Raw genomic sequence first — 20284 nt, 5'->3', positions numbered from 1 at the left:
GCGCCCGTGGCCCGGGTCCGGCCCCGCCCGGAAGTGACGTGCAGCGTCCGCGCCCGGCGCTGCCTCTCCTCAGTCTCGGGGCCCGGCGGGCGGCGGCGGCGGCGGTGTGGGCGGCGGCAGGTGCGGTGGTGAGTGGCGGCGGTGGCGGCGGCGGCGGCTCCCGCCTTTTCTTGCTCCTCCGCGGGAGCCGGAGCGGGACCGGGAGTTGTGGAGGGGGGCGGGAGGTGTGAGGGGGACGGGGCGGCCCAGCCGGGCAAGGACGACCCTTCCTCCCCCCCTCGGCTCCGCGCAGAGCACTGTCCCAAGCGCTTGGAATGGACAGTTCGGCAACAGAGAGAGACCATCCCTGCCCCAGTGACGGGCTCACAGTCTCATCGGGGGAGACAGACAAGCAAAACAAGTAGAGAGGCATCAGTTCATTCAGTCGTATTGATTGAGCGCTTACTATGGGCAGAGCACTGTCCTAAGCGCTTGGAATGGACAGTTCGGCAGCAGAGAGAGACCATCCCTGCCCAGTGACAGGTTCACAGTCTAAACGATGGCTCAGTGTTTCCCCTTCCAGACCCCCCGACTGCCCCTCTGGAACAGGAGGGATCCCGAGGAGAAGGGGCGGGAGGAACCGGGGGGGTGTAGCGAGCCCCTCCTGAGAGCCCCCCTCCTCCAGGTGGCCTTCCCAGGCCGAGCCCTCCCTTTCCCTCTGCTCCCCTTCCCCCACTCTTTCCCCTCCCCCCCCAGCACTGCTGCAGATTTCTGTGTATCATTATTACTCTGTTTTGTTCATGATCTGTCTATGTCTATGATTCTATTTATCTTGATGATATTGACGCCTGACTACTTGTTTTGTGGTCTGTGTCCCCCCCCCCCCCAATTAGACTGTGAGCCAGTTGTTGGGCAGGGATGGTCTCTACCTGTTGCCGAATTGTCCTTTCCAAGCGCTTGGGACAGTGCTCTGCACATAGCGCTCAGTAAATCTGTTGCCGAATTGTCCATTCCAAGCGCTTGGGACAGTGCTCTGCACACAGTAAGCGCTCAGTAAATCTGTTAAAACGAATTGTCCATTCCAAGCGCTTAGCTCAGTGCTGTGCACATTGTAAACGCTCAATAAATACTATTGAATGAATGAATAAATACGATTCTGTGAGCCACAGGGCTCCCCGCCCCTTTGGCATCAATTAACAATAATAATAATATTTGTTAAGCACTTACTATGTGCCAAGCACTGTTCTGAGCAATGGAGGGGAATTCAAGCTAATCAGGTTGGACTCAGGCCCTGTCCCAGCGAAGGAACACAGAGCGTAAAGAAGTGACTTTTTTTTAAGTGCTTCCTGTGTGCCAGAAACTGTACTGAGCACTGGGATAGATACAGCATCATCAGGTTGGACAAATCCCTGTCCCACGTGGGGCTCCTGGTCTCAAACCCCATTTTACAGCTGAGGTAACCGAGGCCCAGAGAAGTGAAGTGACTTCCCCACGGTCACCCAGCAGACAAGTGGCGAAGCCGGGATTAGAAACCACGACCTCTGACTCCCAAGCCTGGGCTCCACCCATTAGGATGCGCTGCTTCTCCAAAGTGAAGTATAACTATAATAAGGGCTGGGGCGGATACCAGCTAATCAGGTTGGATGCATTCTTGATTCCCGTTTTACAGGTGAGGGAACTGAGGCACAGAGAAATAAAGTGATTTGCCCAGGTCACACAAGTGGCAGAGCTAGAATTAGAAGCAGGTCCTTTGGACTCCCAGGCCCGTGCTCTAGGCCACACTGCTTCAGTCGGTGTATTTATTGAGTGTTTACTGCGTGCAGAGCACCGTACTGCGCTTAGACCAGTGCCAGTGCTTAGAACAGTGCTTAGCACTTAGTAAGCGCTTAACAAATACTATCATTATTATTATTACTAAGCCTTGGGAGAGTATAATGCAATGGAGTTGGTAGGCACAGTCCTTGCCCACAGCCAGTTTACAGTCTCAAGGGTGATTCGGGTGGTGAGTGGTAGCTTTCCCCCAGCCCTACAGAAAGTTGAACCTTCCAACATGAGACACAACCCCCTCCCAGCATGTTTACAATTAAATGTCGCTAAGCAATGTTGACCCCCTTGGTGCTCGGGTGTTTCAGAGGTGGTGGGGCAAGTAACCCTGTTGAGCGTTGACCCAGAAGCGGCCAAGTGTGCCAGTATCATGGGCAACCATTCTGCCTAGCACACCATAGTTGGGTTTGTGCAAACCCCGCTGTCGTGTCCACCACTGTGTCAATGGGAAATACAGGGTTATGGAAAGAGTACCTGGCTTCTGTCACGGAGGGTGAAAATCAAGAAGGTTGTGGGAAACACAAAAAGCTTGCTTCGAGTAGTCTGGATTGCCCTTCACTTCTGCAGTTTGTAAGTGCAGCCCAGGAAAGCGATTTGCAACGGCTTTAAAGTTCATCTCTCAGTGGTGGATTGCAGGGGGTTTCCTGTTCAGTGCATCAGTTTGGAGGTGCTTGATAGTTTGACTCGAATCTGCCCCAGTTTGTAGAACAGTGCTTGGAATATAGTAAGTGCTTGAGAAGCAGCGTGGCCTAATAGACGGAGCCCAGGCCTGAAAGACAGAGGACATGGATTCTCATTCCGGCTGTGCCACGTATCTACTGTGACCCTGGGCAAGTCACTTTAGTTCTGTGTGCCTCAGTTCCCTCATCTGTAAAATGGATATTGAGACTGTGAGCCTCATGTGGGACAGGGACTATGTTGACCTGATTACTTTATATCTACCCCAGTGCTTAGAACAGAGCTTGGCAACATAGTAAGTACTTAACAAATACCACAATCATTATTATTATTAGGTGCCTTTCCTGACTGTGAGATTGTGTCCATGAGTATGAGTGTTGCTGAGTTTCCTGTGATTTCTTGCACACATGCACACTCTGTCCATAGAAATGCAGTTGTGCACCATTTCTGCCCAATTTTTTTATAGTGTTTGTTAAAAACTTACTATGTGCTCTGGGTGGATTAAAAACTAATCATGTTGGACACAGCCCCTGTCCCACATGGGGTTCACGGTCTTAAATCCCCTTTTACAGATGAGATAACTGAGGCACAGAGAAGTTAGGTGACTTGCCTAAGGTCTCCCAGCAGACAAGTGGCAGACCCAGGATTAGAACCCAGGTCCTTCTGACTTCCAGGCCCCTGCTCTCCACTAGGCTACGCTGCTTCTCACAATCTGGGGTGAGCATTGCCTAGTCTTCTAAGTGGCGGTGGGGCGGGGGAGTGTTTTTACCAGGCCAGGAGGACGTGCACTTGAGTTGTTTTTCCAGTAGTGGCGATGGTTTGTGCCTAGACATCTGGCTTCCCCTATGCCCAGGGATATACATTGAAAGGCAGCCATCCTAATGAGTCGCTAATCATGTTGCCATAGCGACCTTTGATCCTGCTTGAAAGCAGCATTTGAAAGTAGCATCCCTGCAGGGTCTCCATTGCTTTACTGCCATGCGTGCCTGTGTTATGGCCCTGTGTCACCCATTCTTCCGCCTAGCCAAGCGTGTTCTGTCCAAGTCACCCTCTGGACCTGTGGCCTCCGGGAAGAGTGCCCGGACGTCAAAGAGACTTAGGAGGAACTCCTGGGCCGCCCCACCTCCAGTGCCTGCCACCCCCACTGTCTGCCACTCCCGACGGGGCAACCCGGGGCGATGCAGAGCTCTCATTGTGTCACTGTGTTCTTTTCCAGTGTGTTTTAACTCAAATGGGTGATGAAAAGGACTCTTGGAAAGTGAAAACTTTAGATGAAATTCTTCAGGAAAAGAAGCGTAGGAAGGAGCAAGAAGAGAAGGCAGAGATAAAACGCATAAAAAATGTAAGCCATCTTTGTGTGCATCCTGGGTTTTAATAGAGAAGGTTTAATTTCTTTACCCTCATTTTCCCATTAGAACATCGCTTCTTCGGTGAAGTTGTTTTGTACTTCCAAATGTCGCAGGTGAGCCCAAAATCTCTTTCCCAAAATTAACAAAAACACCCGATTGCTCAGTTTCCTTTCACCAACTAAAGTGCTCTCTGGGCAGAATCGCTGTGGCTAAAACAGTTTTGGGAACCCAGAATCTAAACTGGAGGTGCCCGAGTATAATTAGACTAATATTACTGTTGGGCACCTGTCCAGTAATCTCGTTCCCGAGTGACAGTAAAATGGTATTGGGGGCGGGGGGGAGATCCTTCTTGTCGATCATCTCGATTCTAAAAATGAACTTCTCTCTTGCCTCATTTTTATGAGAGCCCCCTTCCCCAACCCCGGGAGGAAGTTTCAGGAGGCTGGTGATGAGTCTTGGAGTCAGTGTCTCCTTCCTGAGTGTACAGGCCAAGTTCAGTCTGAGTTCCTCTTGGCTGGTACAGTCTTGCTTGGTGGAGAGGGTTGTAGCTCCTTGAGGGCCTCAGGTTCTGCTTCTGTTCCCCAGGCCCCTGGGAAATAGGTGTGGGTCTGTGAGCTCTTGAAGAATTCCTTGATTGTCATTTAAAAATGGTCTTCGCTGCCAGAGAAAAAGTTCATTCTTTTTGTTCTTCTTCCCCCCACCCGTAGTCTGATGATCGAGACTCAAAGCGAGATTCCCTTGAGGAGGGGGAGCTGAGAGATCACCGCATGGAGATAACGATCCGGAATTCCCCCTATAGGCGAGAAGATTCTATGGAAGATAGGTGAGGGGAGAGGCAGCAAGTGTCGGTGGGTCCTCCAAGCCGCCAGATCCTGGAACGGGACAGAATTCCTGGTCCCGAGGAGCCGCCCATGATCATCTTTCAAAGTTCTTGAGGCATGAGTGGGGTGGGCATGGGGATTTGCCCAGTGACTTGCTCCACCTCCCTCACCCTCCCAACTGCTGCCTTCCTATGGCTACCTCTTGGGTATGGGGGATGCATGCATGCGGGTGTGTGATGGTGACATAGTGGGGGGTAAGGGCAGAGCTGGCTTCAGAGGGGAAGGGGGCAGATTGGTCCAGAAGAACCTCCGTGGTGGGTTGGGGCAGACCTTGCCCAGAAGCCACCAGTGAGCAGTCAAGGGCATCGCATTCCTGTCCGGTAGCCTCTCAAGAGCCCCGTCAACCACCCTGTGGTGCCACCAGTTAGTGGCCGTGAGCGTGAGTTCTCCGAGCTGTGGGTGGGGACCAGGGCTCAGGCCCTTCTGGCTACCCAACTGTTGGCCTTGGAATCACAATCTGCAAACCCTGCTAGAAGTGCATGTTGACTTTTCACGCCCTCCCGCCTGGAACTCGCCTTCGAAAACGGCTTTTATTGGCTCTGGTTTCAAGCCAGGCTCCACAATGGTGAATCCTATTTGCTGATTCACCTCCAAAATGGTGAATCCCAGCCTGCCTTGCATTCGTACAGGCCTGGATCTGATGTGGTTGTTTGATCTGCGGTAGTCATTCCCACTCGGGCGGGGTCTCCGCATCCGGAGAGGGCAGGGGGACAGGCCGCCTGGTGACCAAAGTGTCCGCCCATAGCCGTGGTGGTTAGTCAGGGCTAACGACCGGGTTGCTCACGTTGTAACGCTTTCTGATTACCCGACTCGTGACGGGGCTGGGCCACTGGCTTTCTATTACAGAGGAGAGGAAGATGACTCCTTGGCTATCAAACCACCACAGCAAATGTCCCGGAAGGAAAAAACCCACCACAGGAAAGATGAAAAGAGGAAAGAAAAGCGTAGACACCGAAGCCATTCGACAGAAGGGGGTAATGACCTGGAGAAGCATTTCTCTTTGGAAGTCTGTTTTAATTTGGTCCTTTGGCATCTTGATATGCAACTCTAGCTCAGTCCGAAAGCCCAGACCTGTTTTAGATACCGATTGTGTCCCACGATGATGATGATGATGATGATGATAATGATTATGGTACTTATTAAGCTCTTACTATGTGCCAAGCACTGTTCTACGCTCTGGGGAAGTTATGAGTTGATCAGGTTGGACACAGCCCCTGTCCCATATGGGGCTCACACTCTTAATCCTCATTTTACAGATGAGGTGACTGAGTTACAGAGGAGTTAAGTGACACCCAAGGTCACGCAGCAGACGTGGCGGAACCGGGATTCGGACCCAGGTCCCTCTGACTCCCAGGCCCGGGCTCTATCCACTAAACCATGCCGCTTCTCATAATCTAATCATGATCTAATAATAATAATTGTGGTATTTCAGTGCTTCCTATGTGCCAAACACTGTGCCAGACGTTGGGGTAGATATAATACAACGATATGGGCCACCGTCTCTTTCCCCAGCATCCGTCATAATTGGGGGAAAAGGCGGGTTTGGCGTCAGAGCCAGAACAGTCCAAGTGTCACTGAAGCAGAGGCTCAAGAGTTGGTCTCCTTGGTACATATCCAGGGTGGATTTCTGATCCGAAACATCTCAACTCCTGGCTTAATCTTTAGCTCCCTCTTATCGGGAGGAGCCCCCCCAGCCAGCAACGTCTTAAGCCAGCATGCAGTAAACCCAACTCAGACCTATCTGGAGGGGAGTGCGGTTTCCCCCAGTCTTTCCTGGATTAAACTCCGACCCGCAGCCGGCGCCTCGGGCTGTTGATGCAGTGTCTGTGCCCATCAGGGAAGCATGCCAGGGTGAAAGAGAAGGAACGAGAGCATGAGCGGCGGAAGCGGCATCGCGAGGAGCAGGAAAAGGCTCGACGCGAGTGGGAGAGGCAGAAGCGGAGGGAGATGGCCCGGGAGCACTCCAGGAGAGAGAGGTGAGGGCGCTACCAGTTAGATCCAGGTCCACATGGCAGGGTCACACTTTCCTTTCTCTCCTGTCCATTTTCCATCCACTCTCCCACCACATGGCCCCACATGTGGTGTTGCTGGGCCCAGGTACATTCTGTCCCAGAACCAGACCCCTGGGAGTGGGTCTTCAATATGCTGACTATTCTTAGGTGTAACCATACCCCACCTTGGACACACCGCCCCCCCTAATTTTCATAGGCTCAGTCGCCCCACTGGAAGAGTCCCGGGGAAGTCCAGTTTGGGACTCCTAGCTCCCCAGAGTTCACCTCCTGATCTTTACACAAACCTAGGCCCTTACTTGTCACTTGAGCCAGGTCTTTGGCCCAGGGAGTTGACAGAGCTGAAACGCTGCGAGAAATACGTGCGCCTCATTCTGTGAAAGGCTCAGCTTTGGTCTGAGGCCTCAGAATGATTAGTACTGGCCCCAACTGGCTCTGGGATGCCCCTCTTCCCTGGAGGTCGGCTTTGGTGTTGGCCATCTGACGACCCGAGGCTAGCATTGGTGTTGGCTGACCTGAAAAGAACAGATGCTGTGCTTTAAGTGTAAATGAAATGTTGGGGAAAAAAAAAATCTTGACCCTTCCTACTTGAATTAAAAAAAAAATAGGCATATGATTGCTTCCAGGGACCGCCTTGAACAACTGGAGCGCAAACGGGAGCGGGAGCGGAAGATGAGGGAGCAGCAGAAAGAGCAGAGGGAACAGAAGGAGCGGGAAAGGCGAGCTGAGGAGAGGCGCAAAGAACGAGAAGCACGGCGAGAAGGTAATGGTGGAAGTGGAGGCGAGAGGGTCCTGGGGCCCAGGGCAGAGCCCAAGGAGGACTGGGAAACTCTCTGGTTCCCAGGCTCTGGGGGAGGCGCGGTGGGAAGGGGTGGTGTGGGAATGCACTAGCATTTCAGTCCTGCCTGTAGGTGAATTCTGCCTCCAAGTACTGTCCCAGGTTGACTGGCCTTGGAAAACACCTGAGCCCATTGCCTCCTCACAGTAGCTTATTGTAGTGAGGATAGAGTTAATTCCAGGGCCCTTAAAGGAATGGGTCTTGCCAAATCCAAAGGTCTTGGCCACCCACAAACAAATTTCTTGATGAGCCATTCAAACCCAATCTGTCCTTTCCATAAGTACAAAGACTGTGTTTCTTTGTGTCTCTCCACTCTGTCCACCCACACCGGTACACTAAAGGACATTCAGACTCCACTTGGTAGATTTGTATTGAGCTCCTGCTCGGCACAGACCACTGTACCGGGTGCCGGGAGAGTTCTTTAAAGACCCAGTCCTTACCCTTGAGGAGCTTATACTCTAATGGCTTGCGTTAAACAGTAGCCCAGTTGCTAACCCCTTCCCAAAAGTGATCATGTTGATGGCTAAGGCTCTGAAGTAAGAGGGAAACAACAGATTTTCTGCTCATCGTGATTTGACAAATGCTTACAGTGTGCTTGTACTAAGCCCTGGCTTAGTGGATAGAGCAAGGGCCTGGGAGTCAGAAGGAGCTGGGTTCTAGTCCTGGCTCTACCACTTGTCTGCTGTGTCCGAAGGCTAGTCATGTCACTTCTCACTGCCTGTTACGTCATCTGCAATATGGGGATTAAGACTCTGAGCCCCAAGTGGGACATGGACTTTGTCTAACCTGATTAGCATGTATCTACCCCAGGGCTTAGTACAATGCCTAGCACATAGTAAGTGCTTAACAAATACCATTAAAAAAAAAAAAAGCCCTGGAACATTTCCCCAAAAATCATTCTAGGCATGGTCCTAAGGGCCTATAAGGACCTCTCAGTTTCAGGGAGTGAAGAAAAGGAGGGCAGGCATTGGTCAGAGATACTGATGGAAACAAGTTGTAATTCAACAGTAAAAGTCACAGGCAGTAAGGAACACACTGGTCAACGGAACTTGGAGGTTGTAGTCATCAGTTCCTGCTCACAAACGGCCACGGCCTTCCAGATGCTCTAAACGTGGCAGCCGAGGGCTCTGAGCCGCTGGGCTCCATGTTTGTGCTGCCTTGTACTTACGTGGGAAGTGGACTCAGAAGAGTGGAAACAGCCCTGGGGCCCTTGCGGGAGCTGTGGGTAAAGCTGGGTGACTTGAGGATGACATCTAGCTGGGTGCTGCAGAGGAGGGCAAAGGCAGCCAGGGGCCCAGAGAGTAGGTGGCATTGCTGAGAGGCGGAGTGTGTTAGTGGCCGGGCATTTTCAAAGGCCGGGCTCTGCTCCCTGTTCTGCTGCAGTGTCTGCCCACCACCGGACCGTGAGGGAAGACTACGGAGACAAGGTGAAAGTGAGCCACTGGAGCCGCAGCCCGTTACGGCAGCAGCGGGAACGATTCGAGCAAGCGGACAGCAGGAAGCCAGGTGAGCAAGTGGGGGTTGGGCTCTGGGAGCCTCAGAAGGGGATGGGACGAGCAGGGAAGGGATTGAGCGCCCCGGAACTGCTGTGGCCTGAGGCGAAACTTAGACCCAGGGATGGGCTTCCCTAGAGGTGAGTGGGGCCCAGACCCCTTTTCCCAGGGTAACCCAGATGGGGAGGGGTGGTTCAACTGCAAGGGAATCATCAGCCAGTTTATAAATCAATGGGCTTGTGGTCGCAAGGTACATTTTCACTGAGGACTCACGGAAAAGCATTAACAGTTCCAGAGGTGTTGGATTGGAGTGGTCCGTTGATTATCCTATCTTTAGGTGGGGGCCAGGTCCCAAAGACACTTCAGCATCTTATCCAACAACAGAACCGTGACCATAGGGTTTGGTCACCAAACACGTTTCTGGATAACGGTGTCTGGATCAGATTTTCAGTTGAAGTAGAAGTACTTTGAACGCCTCCTGAATGCAGGGCACCGTACTAAGCTCTTGGGAGGTACAGTAGCAACACGAGACATGGCCTCTCCCCTCAAGGAGCTTGCATTAGAGTGCATTCTAATGGGGGAAACAGACTTTAAAATATTCCCCAAAGGTGCAGTCATAATAAATTGAACCGTTCAAATAAATATGCTTCTATATGCAAGCATTGTGGATGAGTAAAATTCAATTCTCAACTGGTTGAGAGGGCTGTCTCCCAGTCTGCCTGTGGTCCTCTGTGACCTTTCAGGTATATTAAGAATATGGCTATTCTTCAACTGTGTGGGAGTGAGAGCGAGAGCGACTCCGTCCTGAATTCAGTGGGAATTTAGACAAATGAAAATCCTGAAGGTCATCTTGAGTAGTGGATTCTTTCTCCCACTCTGCTGTATTTGCTCTGTTTCTCAGTGAAGGAGGAGCGGCCCGAAGAGAGAGACCCCCTCTCCGACCTGCAGGATGTGAGCGACAGCGAGAGGAAAACAAGTTCAGCCGAATCTTCCTCAGGTAGAGTTGGGTGGCCTCCAGTCTGGGCCTCAGCACCAGCAAAGGGAGCTTCCCGGTGATCTGCTTGACCGGAGGAACTGTGGAAATTCATCCCCCCGGCTCTCTGTGTCTGTTCCCCGGCAGAATCTGGATCGGGCTCCGAGGAAGAAGAGGAAGAAAGTAGCAGCGAGGAGTCGGAGGAGGAGGAGGAAGAGGAAGAGGAGGAGGAGGAAGAAGAGGAGGAGGAAGAGGAGGAGACGGGCAGCAATTCTGAGGAAGCCTCAGAGCAGTCTGCCGGTGAGTGACGTGACCCCTTTGGCCCGCCGATTGGTTCCCCACCCCGTCGGACAAGGATCCTGAGCTGAATTCATGCCTCCAGGACCTTTCTCTACCTATGAGTTCCCCAGCACGACCACTATTCTGGCCGAGAAGCCTCCATTCCTTTCCTCCTGATCATTCAGTCATTGGCATTTACTGAGTGCTTACCATAGGCACTTGAGAGAATTTACAAGGGGAGCAAAACGAACTCCGCCTGTCCTCCAGGAGCTTACAGTCTAAAACGGAGAGCTGGATAGAAATCATTAACGTGGCAGTGGAAAGTGGGAGCAGGAGCAGAGATTAGATAGAAGAATAAATGTGCTGGCATGAAATATCAGGAAAAAGAATTGAATGGGTAGTTGAATGTCTCTCAATATATGAGTGCTGAGGGTGGTTATGAATATGTCACTGTTGAGGGTGGCTGATGGGCTGACGTGACATGAGGCATAGGGAGTGAATTGGGGAAGGCTTCCCGATAGGGTGAGTTCGGATTGCTGGACTGTACTGGAATCTGGGTCGGGCCGGGCATGATGGGCCGGTGACATTCTGATTGCAGAGGAAGTGAGTGAGGAAGAAATGAGCGATGAAGAGCGAGAGAATGGAAACCACGTCTTAGTTGGTAAGAGGCTTTGCCCCGTCTGTGCTCTCAGACTAAGGCTGGAGGGGCCGGGGCTGGGAGGAGCGGAGAGGTGGAGTTCAGGCCCCACCCAGGAGGGGCAGGGGTTTTCTGGGGGCTGGTGGAGAGGGGATTGGGGGTCTGGCCATGATTCCTCCTCTCCTAGGCCCCACCCATTAACCTCTGCTTTCTCCCTAAGGTGCCCACAATCCAGGGATTCCAGTGGATTTGGAGGGCGGAATGAGCCTAGGGCAGGGGGAGCCCATGTGTTCTCTCTCCTGGCCAGTCCAGGACACTTTTTCCTGTTGCACCTGGAAGCCGAGTGCCGGCTCCCCCTTCCTCTCTCCCGTTCCCCGGCCTGGGATCTGGTTCCTTGTTTGATTCTAACTTTTAAAGTTCCAGAGTCAAGATTTGACCGGGATTCGGGAGAGAGTGAGGAAGGCGAGGAAGAGGTGGGAGAGGTGACTCCCCAGTCCACTGCCATGACGGAGGGAGATTATGTTCCCGACTCTCCGGCCGCCTCACCCGTCGAACTACAGCAGGAGCTCCCCAAGTACCTCCCTGCGCTGCAGGTCAGGGCCCCCACAGCCTCTGCCAGATGCTCCGGCTTCAGAGGGGTCTCCGTCCCCTGCTCCATTCTTATCCCCTGACATTTCTGTTCCTCTCCGCCTTTCTGTGGGCAGCTGTGATGGTCATAATGAGGGGTGGCTACAGTAGGGGCAAAGGGAGAGTGAAGCCTGAAGATGGTTATTCATCCAGTGGTGTTCCTGAGGAAACAGGGTTGGGTCCTCTGGGCCCCTAGCTGTTGGTGCTATACTAACTTCATGGAGGTGGGAGAGACTTTTTTTCCACAAATGGCTGACTTAGTAAGGTCGGTAGCATAAGGGAACTTCCAAGATGGGTGATTAAAATCTCCCTCCCCTCCTTGCCCCATGGCTTCTGGGTCCAGGTCGGGCTGGTGTAGTCCGTCTGGGTCACTTTTGGGGATTAGGCCTGGCAACCAGGTGTGGTTTCATCAGCCTCCTCTTTGAATGGGCGGACCATATGCTGGTACCTAGAAGGGGAGGTTTGGCTGCAGGAAGAGAGGTTCAACTGGCTGGAGGCACCCAGGGTCAGAAGGGCCATTTTTGCCCTTTCCCACGGCCGGGCAGAGGGCCAGACTTGGGAAAGTGGAGTTTGGGTTGAGGAGATTTATTGGGCCCTTCCTTTTTGTCGTTCTTCCATCTTGCCATGGCCCAGGGGAAGCCGGAGAGGGTGTCTTTCCACCTGGCAGGGGATCAAGGGGCAGTTGTCACTTGTCTCTGAGTTGCCAGAGCTATTACAGACGTCAGTGGTCTTTGTATTACTTCAGGTCCTGTTTGTGCCAAGCACTGTACTATGTTCTTGGAAAAGTACAGTAGAGATAGTATGCATGATCTCTGCCTTCAAGGAGCTTCACATCTGGCAGGAAAGGGAGACTTCAAATTTTATTGCAAGTAGGGGCGAGTATCAAGATTAAAGATATATATAAATGCTATGGTAGGGGGAGGGGTGGGGTAATGAGTGCCTAAGTGCTTAGGTGACAAAGCAATGGTGACTTGGCAGTTGGAAGCCTATAGGGTGGAGAGATGAGAGATTAATCAGGGAAGGCTTCCTGGAAGAGATGAAATTTCAGGGCTTTGAAGATGGGGTGAGCAGTGATCTCTAAGATGAGAAAGGGGAGGGAATTCCAGGCAGTGGAGGAGGCAGGAGGAAGAAGTTGGTGGCGGGAGGGTTGAAAGTGAGACCCAGTGAGTAAATGGGACTGAGAGTACCAGAGATTGGGAGTTGGGGTGCAGTTGGAAAAGAGAGCATGGATAAATAGAGGATTCCACTGAATTCCTCAAAGCCAAGGGTCAGGAGAGCTCCCGCTTGATGCAGAGAGAGTTGCTGTTCGGGAGGGATGGGGAGATTGGCAGCCGACCAGAAAAGTTTCAGGAACCCCCGTAGTTGAGCTTAAAGCCCCATTCTCCCCTCTCCACATGGTTGGGATTACAGCCCCACTGTCCCCGGAGGCAGGACCACAGGCTCTGCCCATGTACCAAGCATGCATCTGTCCACAGGGCTGTCGCAGTGTGGAGGAATTTCAGTGTCTCAACCGAATCGAGGAAGGGACCTATGGGGTGGTCTACAGGGCCAAGGACAAGAAAACCGGTTAGTGCCACCTGGCAGCGGGGGCCGCGATCGGGTTCTTGGGGGTGGGAATGTTCCCGATTTGTGGACAGGGATCGAGCCTGGCCCATTGAAACCTGCTCCTGGAGAGGCGGAGGGACATGGGAGATTGGGATGGGGTTCCAACACTTGGAGGGGTGCGGAAGAGATTGAGTCCGTCATTCAGGCGGAGAACATTTTCTCCTCAGCACACTAGGAAAGGCCTCTGGTCCCCGAGGACTGGGCCAGAGGGGGGGCAGGTGGAGGGTCTGCTTGCATGGACTGCAGAGCAGGGAGGCCCTGGGCACTGGGGTAGTGTGGCTTAGTGGATAGAGCATGGGCCTAAGAGTCAGAAGGACCTGGGTTCTAATCCCAGTTTTGCCATTTGTCTGCTTTGTGACCTTGGGCAAGTCACTTCACTTCTCTGCACCTCAGTTACCTCATCTGTAAAATAGGGATTAAGAGTGGGAGTCCCATAGTGGATACAGACTGTGTCCAACCTGATTAACTTGTGTCTATCCCAGTGCTTAGAACAGTGCTTGACGCATTGTAAGCACTTAAGAAATATTATTATTATTATTATTATTATTTAATAACCTGCTTTTCTGGCACTGGATGCTAGGGGGCAGACATACAGAAGTTTCTGATGTGAGGGATATTGTCTTATTGCTCTGTTCTGGCTCTTTTCTGGGCTGTCTCAGTTCTGGATTCTGAGCAGCAAAATAACCCCCAGAATAGCCGTCAGGTCAGGTCAGGCAGCACAGTCCAACCTGAAGGGGTTGCTGCAAGCAGTTAGCATGTCCTCTCTGGTGGTTCTAGGACCTCTCTGGGACTTTGTGGAGAAGAATCTAGGTTCAGAGTCCGTCTGGGACCCAGACAACAGCAACTGGGGAGAGGGAAGAGGGATCGTGTTTTCCAGAGTTGTTTTCCGGTTTTCCCACTTTCACCGTGGCACTGCCTCATGGTAGGAATAATAATAATAATGATTAATAATAATTATGGTTTTTGTTAAGCGCTTAGTATATGCCGAGCACTGTTCTAAGCACTGGAGTAGATAGAAGGTAATCAGGTAATCAGAAGCCCCACGGGGGGCTCACAGTTTTAGTCCCCAATTATCAGATGAGGTAACTGAGGCACAGAGAAGTTAAGTGGCTTGCCCAAGGTCATATAGACGAGTGGCGGAGCCGGGATTAGAACCCATGTCCTCTGACTCCAGACCCCATGCTCTTTCCACTAAGCCATGCTGCTTCCCCGTCGCCCAGTGAATGCCTTGCCGCCAGTAGCAGACCCACAAGACTGGTTTCCTGCCCAGAGGGGCTCAGCTTGCCCCCCTAGGCCAGAAGGAATTGGATCATTTAAACCACAGACCTCTGTTGGTAGCCTGGGCCACAGGCTCCATTCGTAACTCTTCTCCCTCACTCTTCCGCTTACCCCCTCCTCCTCGTAGATGAGATTGTGGCCTTGAAGCGACTGAAAATGGAGAAGGAGAAAGAAGGTTTTCCCATCACATCTCTCCGGGAAATCAACACCATTCTAAAGGCCCAGCACCCCAACATTGTCACAGTCCGGGTAAGTCTGTCAATCCTATTTATTGAGCACTTACTGTGTGCAGAGCACTGTACTTAGTGCTTGAGAGAGTACAATATAATAATAAACGGACACATTCCATGTCCACAAGCTTACAGTCTACAGGGGGAGACGGATGCTAATATGAATAAAGTACAGATATGTACATAAGTGCTGTGGGGCTGGGACGGGGGATGAATAAAGGGAGCCAGTCGGGCTTCTACTCACCCCAAGGCCTCTGCCCCGGCGCTGAACCCGGTCGTGGGTCGGCCTGGGCCGGAGACGGGGAGGGAGGCCTCGGGTGAGTTCCAGCTCCCGAGGATGTGGACACCTAGCCCCCCCGAGCAGATGTGACCTAGCATGGCCAGGCTGAGGGGCTGGAAGTCTCAGGCCGGCCTGACGGCTTGCTTCGGCAGGAGATCGTGGTGGGCAGCAACATGGATAAGATCTACATAGTGATGAACTACGTGGAGCACGATCTCAAGAGTCTGATGGAAACAATGAAGCAGCCGTTCCTACCAGGTAACCTCCCACCCCAGCCACCGCAGCCTGCCGGGGGTTCTCCTCTACGGTGCGCAGAACGCTACGCACGCACTCGGTCCTGTCCGGGAGGAGTCTACGGTTTGATGGTGGAATGACTGATGCACAATCATTTACAGTTAGAAGGGAAAAGGGAATGGAAAGTCGGCGAGGGGAAAAAAGAAGGGCTTTAAAAGGACGTAGATGGATATGTCCAGGAGGACTGTGGGGTCAGCGTGAGTGTCTGCGCCCTGGGTGGCAGTATTTACTCACCCTGCACCCCAGTTTTTACTTTCCCTTTTTTCTAAATCACTTCGTGTGTGTTTTCTGGCTAAACCATAGGCTCCTAGAGGGCAGTGATCTTGACTTCTACCTAGGGTGACCACACAAGCATTTAGGACAGTGCTTTGCCCACAGTAGGTACTCAGTGGATCAGGGAAAGCCACTTGGAGGTGGGATTTCAGGAGCACCTTGAAACTTAGGGGATCTGTGGTCTGGCACTTTTGAAGGAGTAGGGAGTTGCAGGGCAGAGTGGAACTTGGAGGTGAAGGAGTTGGAGAGGGCAGATAGATAAGGAGAGAGCCCAGGAGACCCTGGAAAACTGGTCTCGAGGTTTTACTTAGTGCTCAGGAAAACCAGTAGTCACTGGAGACTTTTGAGAAGGGGAGAGATGAGAGAATCGCAGTGATGTTGGTCATTGATCTGGGCTCTGGAGTGTAGTGTAGGAGTAGAAGGAGGGATCCCCTCTAGGGTCAGTGAGATCTTTTTCCCTAGGAAACAGTAAAAATGTACCACCCAGTGGGACTTGAGCTGGCAAAAGCCTGTGGTCAGGTGTCTGTCCTCCCTCTCCACATGGTAGCAGGAGTACAGGGGGCTTTGATTCTTGAGGGGAAAGGGCGGGTGGCGTGACCTGGGGCCGGGTCTGTGTGTCCCAGGGGAGGTGAAAACCCTCATGATTCAGTTACTGCGGGGAGTCAAGCATCTCCACGACAACTGGATACTGCACCGCGACCTCAAGACCTCCAACTTGCTCCTCAGCCACGCCGGCATCCTAAAGGTAAGACTGCCAGCCAAGGGCCAAGCAGGGCCAGTGGCCGGGACACAGTGTGGCCCAGAGTGGCCCTGGGTTTGGGCCGTGACAATGTAACCTCACGCTGCAGGGAGCAAGTTCAGGGTGGTTTTGGTTGAATCCCCTGAGCCTTTGGCAGGAACCTTTCAGGAGGGGACCCACTGGAGCCGGTGGCAGCCCTGGGCCGGAGCCTCCCATCTGCTGCCTAACCCGGCCAGAAAGTGATCGGGGCTGGACCCGCCTGGGGTCTTGCATTAAAGTGAGGGTTTGGCCAGGGGGCGGCGGGGTCAGGTAGGGCTCACCTGCTTGTTTGCTCCCATGCTCCTAGGTGGGGGACTTTGGCCTTGCACGGGAGTACGGGTCTCCCCTGAAGGCCTACACACCGGTTGTTGTGACACTGTGGTACCGGGCCCCAGAACTGCTGCTGGGCGCTAAGGTAGGAGCCCGTTTCCATTGGGGCAGGGTGGGGTGTGCTTGGGGGCGGTGAGCAGGGTGCAGGATACTTAGAGAAGCAGCACAGCCTAGTGGATAGAGTACAGGCCTGGGTTTTAATCCCATCTGTTCACTTGTCTGCTGTGTGACTTTGGGCAAGTTGCTTAACTTCTATCAACCCGAGCGCTTAGCACAGTGCCTGGTACATAATAAGCACTTCACTAATACCACAATTATCAATAATTATTATTGGGGGTTACTGCCCTTGGGACACTGATCTTCAGGATGCCAGGTGCCGGGGACCCTTCCCATCCCTACTGGGGCGTAGAGCTGGGACCGTTCCCCCGGGGCGGGCTTGTGGCCGCCATGTCTGCCGTGCACGAGCATGTGATGCCGCCCCTCCTATTTCAGGAGTACTCCACTGCCATCGACATGTGGTCAGTGGGCTGTATATTTGGGGAGCTGCTGACGCAGAAACCGCTCTTTCCAGGAAAGTCCGAAATCGACCAGATCAACAAGGTGTTTAAGGTAGCGTGCCCAGGCTTTCCCAGTCCCTGAGCGCCAGAGCTGGAACTGGGGACCACCGTTCTGACCTGGCGGCTGCCAGGGCCAAATGGGGTCACGGAGCTGGAGATGCGGCCTCCACACCTCCAACGCCACACCCCCCCAACACTGCACCCGTGGCTTCTCCCAGCCATGGGGCGCCTCCTGCCTTCTGCTGGGGCCCTGGAGCTCGGCGGCCTGTTGAAGAGGGACCTATGGCGTGGCCGGGTGGGCACCCCCCTCTCACCCCAGTTCCGCTCCAGTCCCTGTGGGGTCGCCCGCTGGGGCGTGACGGGGTGGGCCCCACGGGCAACACTGGTGGTCATTGCAGGACCTGGGCACGCCAAGCGAGAAGATCTGGCCCGGCTACAACGAGCTGCCGGCGGTGAAGAAGATGACGTTCACCGAGTATCCCTACAACAACCTGCGCAAGCGTTTCGGGGCCCTCCTCTCCGACCAGGGATTCGACCTCATGAACAAGTGAGGGAGCGGAGCAGCCCCCCACGGGAGGGCCCATGAGGGCTCACTGGGCCGGTGGGCGGCAAACCCATCCACGACAGACGGGTGGGACTGGTCCTCTTTGTGTCTAACCGCACGCCCGCCTGCTGCCCTCTAAGCCGATTCCCACCTGGGAGAGCAGCTGGTCACCAACTTCCCCCTCCCCATCACCAGAAACCCATCTAAGAAGTGGAGACGGCGTCTCCCATCCCCTTTGACTTCTGGCTCAACCGCGGTTGTTAACCTTTCCCCAGCCACCGTTGCTCGGGGCCGTCGCTCTTTAATCCCCTCTATGGTCCTCACATCCTGAGCACCAGCAGAACCCTAGACCAGTCCCCTATGTCTACCCCAGTGCTTAGAACAGTGCTAGGCACATAGTAAGCGCTTAACAAATACCAACATTATTATTATTCTCTGGTGGCTCCAGCCTGCCCCCAAAACACCATTTGCCCTGGTCTGCCCTGAGAACCCGTGGCAGGGGCCCGTCACAGGACATCCAGCTGCTCTGAGGCCTGCAGCTTTCCCTCGGCTGAATGAATGGGTGTGGGGCTTGGGATCGGGCCAGGGGTCTGAGATGCCGGGGAGGGGAGCAAGGGAGCATCGTTCAAATTCTACTGGGCTGGGTGCCTGCCACCCAATTTCCCCACTGTCCCCCAGGTTCCTGACCTACTACCCTGGGAGAAGGATCACCGCCGAGGACGGCTTGAAGCACGAGTATTTCCAAGAGACGCCCCTGCCCATCGACCCATCCATGTTCCCCACGTGGCCTGCCAAGAGTGAGCAGCAGCGGGTGAAGCGGGGGACCAGCCCCCGCCCGCCGGAGGGTGGCTTAGGCTACAGCCAGCTGGTAGGTTGATGGGGTGGGGTTGGGGGGAGGGAAGTTGGATTGGCCCCGGGGGAACCGCCTCCCCCGCTGCCCTGCCCGAGCCCCTCACATGCTCCCCTTCCCCGGTCTGTGTGCAGGGGGACGATGACCTCAAGGACACGGGCTTCCACCTCACCACCACCAACCAGGGGGCTTCTGCTGCCGGGCCGGGCTTCAGCCTCAAGTTCTAAACCAGAGGCTGACCCGGGATGTGACGTGGACTGGGGCCTGCTGCCAGGGGTGGGACCGACGGTCATTTCCGCTCACGGCTGCGCTACCCCCACCTCCCTACGCCCCCCCTCTCCCCCCATGACACCGGGGAGCCTTAGGGCGGGGGCCTGAGCTCAGCCGGTTAGCCCCAGGACACTCTTGGGCCTTTACTGCTGGTTTTCTTCCCTCCCCATCTTTTTCTGAGCTCGTACCACTTGGAGTGAAATTCCATTTTCCCTACCGAGTGTCAGGGAAGGGGAGGGCCACGTCTTGGGTGGGCCCAGCTCTTCCCCAGAAATGGGCCCTGCGGAAACCTGCCATGTTCAACCCGGGTCTTAGCGGCCTTGGCAGGGTCAGTGACGTGCTGGGGTACCGTGAACCCTGGCCCCATCATCCCAGACGGGCGCTACTGTAGGAGAGCAATGGCTGTGGGAGAGGGGCAGGGGTTGGTGGGGGTGGTCAGAGGAGCCCTTCCACTTCCCACCTGACCCTTAGCGTACCCAAACCCTCCCTCCCCTTCCCACGTGTCCGGCCCAACGCAGGAATCGTCTCACTGTTTTCTACAACTTGGAGCCTCTTTTGTAGCGGGGACCCCAGACTGTGTGGGAGGAGCAGGGGGTACCTGCTTCCCTGTCGAAAGGGGTCCGGAGCCACGGGGAGCAGTTTTGTATATTAAGATTGTCATAAATTTTAAAATAGAGTAAAATATTCTTGGAGGAAAACTTCACCATGTGTGTGGTAGCTGGACCTCAGAGAGCAGACACCCTGTCCCCTGGCTCGGTGCGGCAAAGGGGCACATCAGGGCATGGTGGCACAGAGGGTGGTGGGAAAGGTACCTGAGAAGCCCAGTTAGAAAGCCCCCTGCTTCCCCCTTCCTGAGGCAAAGAGGGTGTATGGGCAGGGGGTATTGTGAAAAGACTTCTGCAACTTGTTGCTGGTGCCAACTGATTGTAGAGAAGTAGCACGATGGACCCGGCGGGAGCCGAGCACTATTTTTCATGCCTCACAGCAGCCACATGTCCACAGCAAGCCCTCCAGCCCACACAGGCACAGAGGAAGCATGGGTGCGTGGGGATGACCCGACCCAGGCGTGGTCCTCCCACGGGTTGACCCCCTTCAGCAGCAGGAGTCCACCCTGGCCTTATTGGGGTGTAAGTGGGGGGTGGGCCCAGTGCCAGAGTGCTGTTCTGGAGAAAAGGCTCCAGTCCCACTGCCACGTGGGAGCCTGCACCGGCCAGCCGGAGGGAGGTGCTGGAGATGGAGGAAGGGAAGGGAAGCACATTTCTGGGCAGACGGGGCCCGGGGCCAGCCGATAACCTAATGTAAACTCCCATCAGAGCAACGTCATGTTCTCCCAGGAATCCCCCCTTGGGTCACGGCCCCAAGAGAATGTCTTGGCACCAAGAGAATGTCTCAACACTGCAGCTGGCCGGTTCACCCCAGCTGCAGGGC

The 20284-nt window shown here is 54.0% G+C and overlaps 1 protein-coding gene across 7 annotated transcripts; it reads left to right on the top strand.

The window, feature by feature from the left end:
• The first annotated feature begins 40 nt into the window (after nucleotides 1-40).
• On the top strand, nucleotides 41-20256 carry LOC100089998 (cyclin-dependent kinase 11B). Of its 7 annotated transcripts, none has more exons than XM_029065689.2 (20): nucleotides 41-120; nucleotides 3698-3823; nucleotides 4538-4653; nucleotides 5558-5685; nucleotides 6549-6687; nucleotides 7329-7483; nucleotides 8942-9064; nucleotides 9953-10048; nucleotides 10172-10324; nucleotides 10902-10964; nucleotides 11358-11533; nucleotides 13043-13133; nucleotides 14578-14699; nucleotides 15113-15218; nucleotides 16151-16272; nucleotides 16613-16720; nucleotides 17128-17244; nucleotides 17591-17739; nucleotides 18415-18604; nucleotides 18721-20256. In XM_029065689.2, exons 2-20 carry the CDS (start codon nucleotides 3713-3715, stop codon nucleotides 18811-18813), a joined length of 2358 nt encoding a protein of 785 aa, XP_028921522.1. In that variant the 5' UTR covers nucleotides 41-120; nucleotides 3698-3712; the 3' UTR covers nucleotides 18814-20256. The 7 variants fall into 7 exon arrangements, with proteins under 7 accessions (XP_028921522.1, XP_028921527.1, XP_028921526.1 ...); XM_029065694.2 differs by having other exon boundaries at nucleotides 50-128; nucleotides 7347-7483; nucleotides 11364-11533; XM_029065693.2 differs by having other exon boundaries at nucleotides 50-128; nucleotides 7347-7483.
• The last annotated feature ends 28 nt before the right edge of the window (nucleotides 20257-20284 follow it).

The sequence above is a fragment of the Ornithorhynchus anatinus genome, chromosome 5, assembly GCF_004115215.2.
Source record: "Ornithorhynchus anatinus isolate Pmale09 chromosome 5, mOrnAna1.pri.v4, whole genome shotgun sequence".
Taxonomy (NCBI): Eukaryota; Metazoa; Chordata; class Mammalia; order Monotremata; family Ornithorhynchidae; genus Ornithorhynchus; species Ornithorhynchus anatinus.
This window is presented reverse-complemented; position numbering and strand designations above follow the sequence as displayed.